General features: G+C 37.8%; 1 protein-coding gene across 1 annotated transcript in view; it reads right to left on the reverse strand.

Annotated features, from left to right (window-relative positions):
* MYBPC3 (myosin binding protein C3) overlaps window positions 1–15207 on the reverse strand; it is a 104442-nt gene that overhangs the window by 84742 nt on the left and 4493 nt on the right. Inside the window, exons 2-7 of the mRNA XM_058161819.1 lie at window positions 11598–11864; window positions 9780–9920; window positions 7020–7106; window positions 5962–6110; window positions 4210–4327; window positions 498–546 (exon numbers count right to left, since the gene is read on the reverse strand). Of these exons, the coding sequence (XP_058017802.1) occupies window positions 498–546; window positions 4210–4327; window positions 5962–6110; window positions 7020–7106; window positions 9780–9920; window positions 11598–11864 (811 nt within the window). The remainder of the gene's footprint in view (window positions 1–497; window positions 547–4209; window positions 4328–5961; window positions 6111–7019; window positions 7107–9779; window positions 9921–11597; window positions 11865–15207) is intronic.

Here is a 15207-nt window from a genome sequence, read left to right on the forward strand (position 1 = left end):
TAAATGTTCAAATTATAATTACTATTTGAAAAAGTTTTTGCTATTTTGGACCATACACATAAATGTGACTGTTAGATTAGGATGTGCACAAATGTGGCTTATGCTTGAATCACTTAGTTAGAGACCTGAGTTTTAGGAACTGGGCTAATTGCATGAACCCTTTTGCTGTGTTAGGAACTCTCAGAATGCTCCCATGTTGGCTTATGCTATGAGTTATCTGGAATGCAGATTTAACCAGTGACATTCTGTGGGTATACATCAGTTTTCTATAAACTTTGTATGTGGTTTTCATACAAAGTTATTGTATTATTATGTCTATTTCTATTGCTATTGCATCTATTATTTTTATGTGGTGCACCTACATTTGATTACCATTGAATCAGGATTTCCAAAATAGAGTGACCTCAAGGAATTAATTTAATATTCCTAGCAACCATTTTGTTTCATTCAGAGTTGTCTCCTGGCAAACTGGGGTAAACATTGGTGATAACACTCACGTCCGTCGAAATGCTGATCGGATGTCCAGGTCAGCAGTAGCAGGCGCCTCTGTGATTACATAGAAAATGTTAATAACAATAAGACAATATTCAAAGGCAACTTATACTTTCTTCCCAAACTTACATTGGGTTCTTTTGGAATTTTTTTTGTACAGCTTTTACACTTTTAATCTGGAGGTTAAAATTTAATGCATTAAGGAAAATCCTAGCCTTGCTTAATACTTAGAAAAGAGACTACTTCAAAATCCCAGGCCTGTACGCTGGACTTAGAGCTGAAAACATATTGCATAAGAAAGCAGTAGCAAACCACTTCCATATTATTACCAGTCGCTAAGAAACTATATCGATGCATCATTTGGTCACCAGAAGTCATATTCAACTGGAAGATTTTACTTTTAAGGGACAGATAGAAAACTTAAATTTAGGACAATCCAAATGTTGATTTTACTTTATATAAATACAATGACTATTATATCCTTATAGGAGCCCCAAAAATGACATGCTGATAGAGATGAGGAGAGTTTTGGGAGATGATGGAATTGAAGTTGCATTGAGTTGAAGGTCATTGAGTGGGGAAAAAAACCCTGCTTCTCTATAAAATTCCTTTAGACAAAGTGTTAGTGCCAAGTTAGTGCCACTTTATAATGCCTTGGTAAGGCCACACTTGGAATACTGCATTCAGTTTTGGTCGCCGCAATGTAACAAAGATGTTGAGACTCTAGAAAGAGTGCAGAGAAGAGCAACAAAGATGATTAGGGGACTGGAGGCTAAAACATATGAAGAACGGTTGCAGGAACTGGGTATGTCTAGTTTAATAAAAAGAAGGACTAGGAGAGAAATGATAGCAGTGTTCCAATATCTCAGGGGTTGCCACAAAGAAGAGGGAGTCGGGCTGTTCTCCAAAGCACCTGAGGGTAGAACAAGAAGCAATGGGTGGAAACTGATCAAGGAAAGAAGCAACTTAGAACTAAGGAGAAATTTCCTGACAGTTAGAACAATTAATAAGTGGAACGACTTGCCTGCAGAAGTTGTAAATGCTCCAACACTGGGAATTTTTAAGAAAATGTTGGATAACCATCTGTCTGAGATGGTGTAGGCTTTCCTGCCTGGGCAGGGGGTTGGACTAGAAGGCCTCCAAGTCCCTTCCAACTCTGTTGTTGTTGTTGTTGTTGTTTTAAATATTAGGTCACCAGTCCTTCTAATCAAAGTCAAAATTATGGTTGAGATATTTTTTTCAATTCTTGAGTGATTTCTAAAATTAGGCAAGTTTCTACATTTAAATCAAGCTACAGAAATGAGCAAGTTATTCTTTCAAATCATTTGTGGGAAGAGTGCTAGCAAGCATTTTCCCTTCCTCTTTTGGGGTTGGGCCTTAGAGAAAACAGAATCAGTGGTCTTACGTTCTACTTACTTTCGCTGAATAAACAATCTGACATTGTTAGAGATGCAAAATTAATTTGAATTCGGTTTGCTTGCAATCGCAGCAGCTTTAGTGCTTTCAACATTTAAAACAAATAATGTATGAATCTGTTTTGTAATTGGATTACAAATTAAACTGCAGAAATACAATTGTATCATTTTACAATACAGACATGTTAGGAGTAGGACAACTAATATTCATATATCAAACTGCAACTGCAACTGAATTATATTGCTTCGTGTCCATTGTCTCTAAAATATCTGAGATGAAATTCCTTCAATGCATACCTTTTGAATGGATAAGCAGGTTAAAATTGCCACTTTATAGCTACTTACCTGGGAGTAATTTCCAATTTAAGTGGAGCTTAATTTGAGATAAATAAGCCTAGAATTGTACAAGACTTTGCTTGTACTTTATCCAATTATCTTTGAATTTATAAAAATCCTGTTCCAAAATACTGACATTTGGAAAAAAATAGATCCATGAACATATATTTTTAAATGTAATGAAGCAGAAATTTCCCTGTAATTGTTTTAAAAATATAAATTAACATGGAAATGCAATGAAACTGATATATATGTAAACCAGGGGTGGGGTCCAAATTTTTTTACTACCGGTTCTGTGGGTGTGGCTTATTTGGTGGGCATGGCTTGGTGGCCATGTGACTGAGTGGGGGTGGCCAATTTGAAGTCACTCAGGGCAAGGTGGCGCGGCACCTTACTGTGAGTGACATCAAGCTGGCCACACCCACTCAGTCACATGACCAATGCTGCAGAGACAGGGCGATTTCTCCTGGGGAACAGCTTCGCCGCCTCTTCTTTTCCTCAGAGGAGCTGCCTCCAAGTCCTTGCGAAGGGACACACACACACATACACACACACACACACACACACACTACACCACAACATAACACAACTCACACACAATGTAAAAGCAGCTGCACTTCACTCAAAATGGCCCCTGCAACAAGCAGGAACCTCACACAGCCACAAAAAGCTCCAAAACCAACTTTCACACTTTACACACACACACAACACAACACAACACAACTGACTCACAATGTAAAAGCAGCTGCACTTCACCCAAAATGGCCCCTGCAACAGCAGGAACCTCACATAGCCACAAAAAGCTCAAAAATCAACTTTCACACTTTACACACACACAACACAACAAAACACAACTGACTCTCTCACACACACACAAAATGCCACATACAGCGTTGTGAGATTTTGTGTGTTTGTGTAGTTAGAGTGAAACACTACAGAAACACACCAAATTTCAGAAAACTGCACAAATATTTTATTATTTTATTTTATTTTATTTATATTTTTTAGATCAGGGGTCTTCAACCTTAGTAACTTTAAGGTTTGTGAACTTCAACTCCCAGAGTTCCTCAGCCAGCAAAGGCAGATTCAGTTGCTCACTGAGGACATGGATTTCAAACAGGCAGATTCAGTTGCTAGCTGATGCAACTGATTGCAAAAGCTGAAGGAAAGCGAGCCTGAAAGGAGCAGTAAATAATTAGGTAAGTGAGGAGGGGGGATTGGGTGGGCCAGAGGAAAAAAAGGTTTTAAAAGGCTCCTCTGACGATCCCAGCTGAAGTTGCTTAATCGCAGCCCAGAAGCTCTTAACTCAGCTGGAATCGCCAGAGGATCCTTTTAAAACCTTTTGTTTTAACAACCTCTTCGGCCGAAGAGGTTGTTAAAAAAAAAACTTTTAAAGGGTTCTGATGATCCCTGCTCAGCTGCGCGATCATCAGAGGTTTTTTTTTTACTTTTAAAAGCCTTTTTTTGGCTGAAGAAAAGATGCTTTTAAAAGTAAAAAAACAAACAAACCTCTGATGATCAGGGAACCGGTTCGGGGGTGTGGCCAGCCAGCCATTACTACCGGTTCTCCGAACGCCAGCATATTTTTTTACTATTGGCTCTCCAGAACCAGAGCATTGATGTAAACACTGAAAATGAGAGTCCATAAAAAAATACATAAATAATTAAAAGTATAATTACTTTAAATACATAAATAATTAAAAAAGGGTCATTTCCCTCTTATCCCTTCTCCAAAACTCTATTTTACTCAGACTTTATCAATCCTTTTCTGAGTACCAATTTTAATTTGATGTGTGTTTTTCCCCAGTGCATGGCTTATACAAGACACATCATTCAGCATGAAATAATAATAATTATTATTATTACTATTATATTATAGTAGCTGTAATATAGCATATTGATACTATGTTGTATAATGCTGTCAAAATATAAACATTTTGGTAATAAGAAAAATATAACACCTTACCATGGACAACCAGGGTAAAATTACAGCTGTCAAATTTGTCCTTTATAGCCACCTCACATCGATATCCCCCTGCATAAGTTGGTTTTGCATCAATAATGTTCATTTCAAAGACATAAACCTTGAAAAAAGAAATCATTGGACCCTTTTAGGAGCTAGACACATAAATCTGACTGTTATTAACTAGGAGTTCTTCTACTGTATGAATTTCCCAATAATCATCTTGTTGTCTATAATATACATATGGAATTAGTACTTCACAGTTAATCCCGAGGAGCCAAACTCACCTTGAGGGATTTTAAAAAACTTTTTACTTTCTCTTAATGGAAAAGTTCCTGTTTCTTTTTTCTCTTAATTTTTTCCTCTGCCAAATAGTTTGTCATAAGAACTTATGGCTATCTAAACTTGCTCCTCAATGAATCCTCAATATCTACAAATTTATCTTGATGTATATAATATATTCATTCTTTGTTCTATTATATTGTCTGAATCCCATTATATTTTCTACGTATCTAACTATTGTTAGCTAACTATGGTAGAAGAGGCTCTTCTCTCTATTTCTACTTAGAATGGAGTGATGAAAAACACAAAGCCAAGTTTAATACACTTAAAACTGAAAAAGGAAAAAAAAGTTTCTAGAAAGACTCAGATTGATTTTTTTAAAAATAATCCCTAAGAGATTATTCCTTCTCCATCTGTAAAATTCAGTCACTGGAAAAAAAATTAATATAATACATTAATACAATCGAATGAGTTCAGAGATATTTCACGAGAAGAGTTCTCCACTCCTCTGCTCACAACACAATACCTTATGCCACCAGACTTGAAATTTTGGGTTTAGACAACTTAGAACTTCGTCATCTTCGGCCCGACCTAAGTGTAGTACATAAAATTATCTGCTACAATGTCCTACCTGTCAATGAATACTTCAGCTTCAACCACAATAATACACGAGCACACAATAGATACAAACTTATGGTAAATTGCTCCAAACTTAATTGCAGAAAATACAACTTTATTTTATTTTTTATTTTACTTATTTTGTCACAACATCATATAAAAAAGATTATGTAGTATATAAACATATATATAAGTAAATATTAGGAGGTATAAGCATCAATATATATATATAGGAAGAAGAAAAGAAAAACAATAGGACTTCAGTAACAGAGTGGTCAATGCCTGGAATTCACTACCTGACTCTGTGGTTTGTTCCCCAAACCCTCAAAACTTTAACCTTAGACTGTCTACTGTCGACCTCACTCCATTCATAAGAGGTCTTTAAAGGGCATGCATAAGCACACCAGTGTGCCTACCATCCTTGTCCTAATGTTCCCTTTTATTCGTATCCATTTCATGTATTCATAATCATGTTTGTACTTATATCTGTTATCTAATACATGCTTGATGAAAATAAATAAATAAAAATTAAATGTAAAAAAACGGACTTAAGTACTTTTTTCATCCTTTTTCCAACACAAATATACTTTCTTAACTAATGTAAATTATGCATTGGGAGAAGATGCATAACACTGAGTGGCATTTCACACCTAAAGTAAATTTTACCAGCTCTTATTCAGTATAGTTTTAAAGCAAGAGGTTCTAAACAGTATTTTATGTCCAAAGATAGTAAAACAGTAGTTATATATAATTCTTGATATTGCTGAGAAGAAGAAATGTTATTGTTACGATGATTCTGCTTTCGCCAAAATATGAAAAGGTGGAAGGGGTAAGTCCTTCTTAAGATAGTTGTACCTTGTTGGTTCGATCATAACTTTCATGAAGCTGAAGGTGTTTTCCCACTTTGCTTGCCAGGTCCATCCACTTTCCCTTGAACCATTTGGCTGTAGGTTTCTTCAGTAAGCTTTCACTTGCCACTACAGCAGTGAATGTAACATTCCCACCTTGAGAAAGAAATTTAGGTGATTATGGAGTTTCCAGAATCAACGGTTCCTGCTATATCATGGACCATGTCAGAGACACTAGTTTTGCAAAACAATCTTTCTTTTAAGGTCCGAGGACAGGATCAGACAACTTCTCTGAGTCATGCCAGGGTTTGTCGGGGAGACTTGAGCTTCACAAGGGAGCTCGGTCAGAAGTTTAAAGGGTGAAACAAGAGACTTATGCATCTTCAGAATTAAAGCTAGCATTTTGAACCCCACCCAGGGGTGAAATGTAAAATTTGTTACTACCGGTTGTGTGGGCGTGGCTTGATGTGGGTGGTAGTAATGTGACTGGGTAGGCGTGGCCAACTTCTCTTTTTTTAAACTTTTAAAAGCATTTTTTCTACAACCTCTTCGGCCAAAGAGATTGTAAAAAAATGCTTTTAAAAGCCTCTGATGAACAGAGGAGCCTTTAAAAAGAATTTTTTCTACAATCTCTTCGGCCGAAGAGGTTGTAAAAAATGCTTTTAAAAGCCTCTGATGAACCCAGCTGAGCCGCGCAATCATCAGAGGCTTTTTTCTTTTTAAAAGCATTTTTTGGCAGAAGAAAACATGCTTTTAAAAGTAAAAAAAAACCCTCTGATGATTGCGTGGCTCAGCTGGGCATGGGGGGGCAGGGATTTTTGCCACCAGTTCTCTGAACCACCCGCCGCCCTCGCTATTGGATCAGGTGATCCGGTTCGAACTGGGAGCATTTCACCCCTGACTCCACCCTCCAAAAGTGCAACAAAATTCTAAATTTTTCATTCCACCTAAATTTTTTATTCCACCTTTTATGGGAGGTCTGGGTTTGTGTGTGTGACAAAATGAATGTTGTTCGGCCACCTTTTTTTTTTAACTTCTGGCCTAGAATCTATGTCTTGTACTTACCAACTGCAACTTCTCTATCCTGTGGCCGAGTCACAAAAATACCAATTGGGTCGACACGTATTTCTTCCTGGGCTTCTGTAGGAAGAACTGCAAGTCAAATCAAGATTAATATAATTAATAATGATAATAATATAAATGTATACTGTATGCTGCCTGACTCCCATTGACTCTGGACAGTTTACAAATTGTTAGAACACTACAACTAGAAAACAACCCAAAACAAAAAAGATAGATTATAGAAAGAAGAGAGTTATGTTGTAATGATAGTGTAAATGGTAAATTTATAATTGTATTTATAATTACTGTAAAGAAGATCAAAAGCTACTTCGGGGTATCTTTTTCCTTTCTTTTCTATTTTTCATTTACTTCTTTTCTTTCATTTTTCATACTTTTAACTTTCACTTTTCTTTCTTTTTCTTACTTTATATTAGTTTGTATTAGTTTTTATCTTCCTTTTAAAAATATTTAATAAAAATTACCTATCTATTTATCCATTTATATAGCCTTGGCAAAGAGCCTGGTCTTCAGGGCCCTTCAAAACTCCAGTATGATGGAGGCTGTTCGAATCTTGGTGAAAACTCAAGAGGGGAATCTGTTGTGGCCCGCCAGTGGCCAGCAGAGCTGGCAACAGAGTTGGACAGTGAGGAGGCTGGGGAAGAACTTGGACCAGTCCTAGGGGCTGAGGAAAGCTCGGATGAGGGCTCGGCATCAGAGGCAGAGAGGGAGCTAGACAGCAGCAAGGCAGAGGAACAGCTGGAGCCCATTCCCAGTGTGCGCATTCGCATAGAGCTGCCAGAAGACAAGAACAACTCAGAAAGCAGGGTTGACTTGGGAGTAAAGCCACACATTGGAGGTAATTGGCCCTTCCCATAGGAAACAAAAGAGGAGCGAATGGGGAGTGGGCTTTTGCAAGAAACAATTCATTCGGCCAGTAGTTTCAAGAGTGGAAAGTTCTGTTCGTGACTCTTAAGAAACTCTGTGACTTTGGAAACAAGTTACGTGGCAGCTTGCCAAGCAAGATAAGGTATTCCTTTGATAAATATCCCTTTGAAAAACTGTTTGGACAAGTCTTACTGACTGTGAATGAAAGTAATTCACAGTCGTGTAAATAAAAGAGGGTTTGCCATGACCAAGACTGCTTCTTGCTTTTTAAAGGAGCTTAGGTCAGAACAGAATCTTGGAGGGAACTTTTTCCACAAATATAAAGGATACAAGATGAATAATATCCAGCCATCAACATGTATGCCCTGTCAGTCATCAGATACCCTGCCAATATAGTGGGCTGGCCAAAGACCCAGAAGCTCCTCATGATGTATAGAGTTTTCCATGCCAAATCAACACCCAGAGACACCAGCCAGAAAGAGGGTGGTCGGAGTCTGGTGAGTCTCAAAGCCTGTCCTGGACAAAACCCAGAGCATCCATGAATACATCAGCAAGATGGCACTCAAAGATGAGCTTGTGAGAGAATGCCTGAGGCAGCAGCAGACACAGGAGGAAGATCCAGCAGAGGAGGTGCCATGGCAAGACAAGACCCTGCATGAGATGTATCATTGATTGATAGCTGAGGTGGCAGACATTGGGAAATGTTACCAGTAGCTAGAAAGCGCTGGACTTAAAGACAGCACTGAGGCACTGATCATAACAGCACAAGAACAGGCACTAAGTACCAGATCCATAGAGACAATGGACTATCACACTAGAAAGGATCCAAGGCACAGACTATGCAGAGAGACTTCAGACAGTCCAATTCATAATGGCAGGATGTAAGATGCAAGCAGGAATAGCATATATTGAAAAGCACATATAAGTGGCTGGTATTATCTAAAGGAAGAGCTAGCTCATGTTCTGTGCAGATGTTCCTATATATACTTGTCTGTGCACAAAATATGAGCTGGAACTTCCCAAGTCAAGATGGGAGATTATTGGTAAGTTACATAAACCACCATGCCTGTCTATCACTATCAAGCAAGAGGACATGGAAAAGAACACAGCTATATTTATACCACGTCTGGTCTGTTAAAGCAGGGAGCAGACTTTAAGTAGACAGAATGGCAGCAGATACTCAAAAGACCTGTATTTAACAAAAGTGTTCATTGAAGTAAATTGATTCTGGGAATTAATCACAGTTGTACAATCAATCACTAGCTACTTTGCTGTCCGGCCTTGTCATGGCAGCTACAAGCAGATCAGCATAAACAAGTATATAATTTGGCAAATTATCTGAAAGATAACCAAGGGCTAGGCATAAGAAGTAGAGCATTCTACATTTCATACTAAAAGCCCTCAGCTGTATATTCTGAATCTCTAAATTGTGTTATTGTTTAAAATGTTACTAGTCGGTGGAGGCAACACTGAACTAAACAGATCAGTGGCTTGATCTGTTATAGTATTATTTTGATATCCCCCAAAGGGAGGAAAATAATAATTTTTCAAACATAGGCATGAGAAAATAGTTAATGGAAGTTTATGCATATTTTCTCATCAGTAACAAAAGTTTATAGTACATTGTATTTATTTTTCTATTTGGTTGTATTTATATTTATTTATTTATTTATTCATCACATTTCTATTCTGTCCATCACATTTCTATTCTGCCCATCTTATCTAAGTGACTGTATATACCAAAGAACAAAATAATAGTAAAATTATTATGTCAAGCCACATGATGTGGTTTTTTTTAATATTCTCTTTGTTGTCAGTAAATATTCATTTTCTTACAATTAGGGTCAGATTAATCTTCGTGCCTGTTACTATTTTTACCTCCTGAGACTTTGTTATCACTTGTAGCTTCAGCATCTTTAGATTCAGCATTTGTAGGTCCAGTGTTTGGTACAGTAAGTATGTCTGAGAAGGTTGGTTGATCAGAAGAAACCTCAGGAGGAGGAACCTCTTCCAATTTTTCTATTAAATAAATAATAAAAAAACACCATAGGAGAATTTTTAAAAATGAAAGTTTACAGCACATTGTAGGAATATGACATTTTTTGACAAAATTAAGGTTATAGTTAATACTGAAAAATTAAAAAATGAAATGTATCAAGGAGAATGTCAGGCCTGGAAGCCATCTTTTGTATTAGGCCTTCAGACCTGCCACATTTACTACTGTGGCAAAGTAGGAGGAGGGTTGTATGGAACCAGGGTGATATATAGCAGGGGTCTCCAACCTTGGCAACTTTAAGACTTGTGGGCTTCAACTCCCAGAATCCCTCAGCCAGCAAAGCTGGCTGAGGAATTCTGCGAGTTGAAGTCCACAAGTCTTAAAGTTGCCAAGGTTGGAGACCTCTGATATATAGTCATAATAACATTCCTTTCTCAGAAAGTCAAGAACAACTTGCCCTGCACCTGGAAGGCTGGAACTAGAAGACATCTCCAGTTGAAAAGATGTTTGAGTGGACTTGTGATGAACTTGTGGGTTTTGGACAGGGACTTGGACTCTCCTTTAGGTGGGGAAAACCTGGAAACTTTCAGATTTGGGTTTTCCCAGATGTGCCAATATGACATCTCTAATAAAATGTAACTTTGAGGAAACTCAAGCCTCAGAGTTTTGTTTCATTGGGGTTGTTACTTGTAACCCTGACATTAAATTTTCTAACAGCAAGAGATATTTGGTTGTGGAACAGCCTGCCTCAGAGCTAGCGGACTTCACTTCTGTTCTGCACTGGAAGAATGTAAAGGGAGGTTGGATGTTTTAATAGTAGACTGGGCAGTAGACTGGACCAAATTATCTCCAAAATGCTTTCCCAAACCTATACTTTGCAATAATTTATGAACTTTTTTTTTTTTTTGCAGAACTGACTTATTTTTTCGTGTTCAATAAACTGAGTTGTCTTTGAAAATTCTCAATCATCCTAGTCATGGTTGTCTCAAAGATGCTTTTTCCAAAAGGCAACTGGATTTGGGTGTTTTCCCCTCTGAAAACATTTTGCGTATCATCCAAGAAACTTCTTCAATTTTAACTGCCTGATGGGGAATTGGTGGCTAAAAAGAAAAACATTTTCAAGAAGAAAAAAAGAAATCCATGAAAGTCCACTTCCCTTTTGGAAAAAGCACCTTTGGGACGATAAATTGAATTTTACAAATCTTCTTTATCACCCCAAAGATTCACGGGTTTGGGGTGATGAAGAAGATGGGGGAAGAGGCAATGGATTGCCTCTTCCCCCATCTAATCTCTGCTTGATCAATGGCCTTGCAAATGCAGAAATGACTTATCTGCCTGTGGGAGGTTTGTACTGAATCCAGCTGCTGTTATATGGTCATTCCATTTAGCCTAGTGGTTCCCAAATTAGATTTCAAATGACCAAAAAAAATAAATAGTTCAAATACAAGGGGAATACCACTCTGTTTTAAGACAGTGCCCCCCCTCCATGTGGTTATTTTTGGTTTATAGCAGAGATGCCTCCATCACACATAAAAAAGGGACAGAGTTTCAATTGCATATTCGTGGCCAGCATCTTTTAACTTTTCCTTGGGAACACCCCCATTTTATTGGCTCTATAGTTTGTCTTAAACATCTTCAAAGAAAGGTCATGTGTCACAGTAATGTGTGGATCGAAACAGTCACTTGGATTTCTGGTTTACCTGGTTCTGTCACTTTAAGTTCAAATTTGACCTTGGAACTTCCAGCAATGACAGCATAAGTGGCATCATCCTCTTTCCCAACATTATTAATGATCAAGGAGTGCTTATTCCCCTCCGATTTGATAACATACTTCTCACTTGCGGCAAGTTCTGTACCATTTCGCTGCCATTTCACCTTGATCCCCATCTTCTCCATCTCTGCTTCAAAAACAGCAGTGCCTCCTGCTGAGACATCTTTTGTCTTTGGTTTCTTGATGAATGCTGAAGCTAAAAAGATTTTTAAAAAGTATAAAATTTAGTTATATATGTTATATGTTTATATTTAGTTATATATTATAAATATATATATAATCGCCTTATATATGGGACTGCTTTCCCCCCCATTGTTGACACGTATGATATTTAGATGATTATATGTAGAGTAATTTCAATTTGAATCTCTTGGATTCTGAAAAAAGATATAAAAATAAACAGAAAAATTAGGCTGTGTTGAAGTGAATACCAGTCTCTCCAGATAGGAGAGGAACTTTATGGAGTAGAATATAGAGGAAATAGCAAGCATTTAACCAACGGATTTCTGCAGACAAGCGCTCCTGTCTCTCTCAGAAGCCCTTTATTAGGAAAATATATTTAGACAGAAAGACAGCATGCTTGATATAGCTGTATTCAAAGTAAAATAATGACAGCTTATGCAAACTGCAAGACCAGATGGAGGCGGTCTAGTATCTATGCAATTATCAGAGAAGTAACGGTAATGAGAAGGAGTAGGAAGTGATGACAGCCCTGAGAATAAAATTTGTGAAGAAGTTAAGGGCATGGGGTGGGCCAATGCATACATTTTGACTGTATCTCTGCTGTTGGAGGACAGTCACTGAGAAAATACAATGCGACAATACATAGAAGAGTGGACCTTCTAACACTAAACGAATGTCATGCTGTAGGTAACAAAAACTAAGTCCTGACATTTACATTATATCTAACAGGACTTGGTTACAAAGCCAATTTGGAAAATAACTGCAAGACAAACACTTACTGCTGGTCTCCTCCCTTCAAAGCAGGAGGATAAAAAGATTTAGAGGACTAGCTTTGTAAAGCCAGTTGTTGTCACCCAGCCTTTTTAGCCTTTAAATCATCCATAAATACTTTAATGGTCTGTCAACAATGCCTTTTTAAGCAGCTTCTATCTTGTGCTCATAGCAATTTAAATCCAACCCTGCTTAAGAAAAATCTGGTGGGGACTGAATTGGTTTGGCAACATATTAAAAGAGACTCAGGACTACTATCTCCTCTTAATGGACACTTCCTCTACTATTGTGCCTTCCCAAGTTTCTGTTCAGGAAAGCAATGGTGTGTGTATTGTAGAAGCCCCTCCCCAGATTAAAATATTTTTTATTCTTAATATTAAGAGAGGCAGAATTTATATTTTCCCAAAGGAGAAATGGAGAAACATGTTCTTAAAGGCAGAAAGCAGCCCCAGTCTTTCTTAACAGCCTCAAGCAGAAGTCTGAAGACTTTAGAGATGGTATTTTGTGCCTATTAAGAAATCCAGGCCAGCCTATTCATAAACAAAATGCCTTCAGCCCAACTGCCCCAGAAGGGATTAAAAGTAGAAAAACAAAGACTCCTAAAATCTACATTCCCCGCCCAAATTCTAAGGACAGGATATGACCTCTAGGACATAATAGGATTAATCCCACCACCATTAGAATAGCAAAAGATTGAAGGCTCACTACATTGCACAACCCTCTGGAGCATCTCAATCACAAAATCCCAGATGCCTATAAAGATGCATCCATTCACCCAGCCAAGGAGTCAGTCACCCCAGTAACATTTGAAGTTTCTGAAAACCAAATAAGCTTTCTTTCCTTGTAACCAATCAGCCTCCATTTTATTTCCAGCACCTTTCTCCCAGCTTGGAACTGGACCAGAACTTGTTTCATACATAGAAAATTCAGAATTTTTGAAACTATATTTGAGTTTCCCTGACATTCCTATTTTCCCCTAGGTTTTGTTTTTTAAATGTCCTGATTCTTTTTATTAAAAAGAAAAGCCTAGGAAAAATAGGGCTGTCAGAGAAAAAAATATTTAAAATTCAGCATTTTTTATTAGTTTTGAACCCAGGACCATTCTGCGTATGGAACAAATCTTCTAACCACCAAGCCACTGAGATAACTTCCTATGTGTACAGCAAAAGACTTCCTTCAAAAAAGAAATGAGGAGCATTCCTTCCTCTGTGAAACAGCTGAGAAACCGGGATTAGCCTCAGGAGAACATGCCCAGAGGTTACGTAGGTCATGGCAGAGCCATGATTAAAGAACAATATTATCTGTTCCTCTCCTACAAAAGTGGCTGCTGGCCAGGAACATAGTATAGGATAACATGAATAAACTCTCAATGACAAAATGCTGCTGGAATATTTCATCTTGTTCTTTGAACCATGATATGAATAATGATGAGAGGGAGAGGGAGAGAGGGAAATCCTCATTTAATAGTAGTATAGCCCTTATTGTCGTTGTACATCATGTATACAACGAAATTGGTTAAGTTTATTAAGTCTATCAGATCTATTCTTTGGTTCTTTCGATTTAGTCAAAGCTTGATCTCTCAGTAGCTTTTCAAACGTGTAACTGAGCAGGCTGCTCCTCACTTATCATTTATCACCAGAACAACTCTGATCAGGGAGAAGGTTTCTTGCTGTTAGTTTCATATGTTGTACTCAGCACAGAAAGAACACATTAAAATAATGGTTTTCCTTAGCTGATTTCTTACTTCCATTATATTATCTTTCTTTCCTACAACAAAGTACAGCAAATTGAAATCAGTTTGGTGTGTGCACTTGGCAGCTTCAACTGGATCAGTGAGAGAATTAGCCAATGTTTTGCTCTGGAACTATATTTAAAGTTATTGTAAATTTCCTAGCTGCAAAGAGGAAAGGCCACTTGCTCCATTAATAGGCTTAACTTTCCCTTGATCCCAAGTTGTGATGTCTTACAATCTTACATTCTTCTTCCGCTACAGCAGCTGAGGCTATAAATTCCAGTACAGTAACCTGAGCAAAAGACTGCCAGTAAGATGTGCATACCAGACCTGTCTTTATAAACCTTTGTTTATAATTGTTCCATGCATCTGTTGTCCCGCAAGTCCATAAATGAAGAATAGTTATAATTATTTTGCCCTACTAGTTAGATTTACATTTAAAAGCAGGTTTAGTACTCGTAAAGTTTGTATGCTCAAAGTTATGAAAAAGGGCATGCTGACTCAGTTTACAATATCAATTTAAACAATTCATTGGAGTTCCCTCATTATATAGCAAATGCAACGAGCCCCTCTCTGGATCTATGGCTTCTACTCTGACAGCATTTAAATGGGTATAAAAAGCTTGACTTTTCTCTTTGGCCTTGGGTTATGATGGGTGCCAAGTCTCTATATCTGCCACCAAGAGCTGTGATGGCACAGTGAAGAGCTGTGTTGGTGCAGTGGTTAGTATGCAGCATTGCAGGCTATTTCTGCCAACTGCCAGCAGTTCAATTCTCACTGGCTCAAGATTGACTCAGTGTTCCAGCTTTCCGAGATCGGTAAAATGAGGAGCCAGATTGTTTGGCGCAACATG

The sequence above is a fragment of the Ahaetulla prasina genome, chromosome 1, assembly GCF_028640845.1.
Source record: "Ahaetulla prasina isolate Xishuangbanna chromosome 1, ASM2864084v1, whole genome shotgun sequence".
NCBI lineage: Eukaryota > Metazoa > Chordata > Lepidosauria > Squamata > Colubridae > Ahaetulla > Ahaetulla prasina.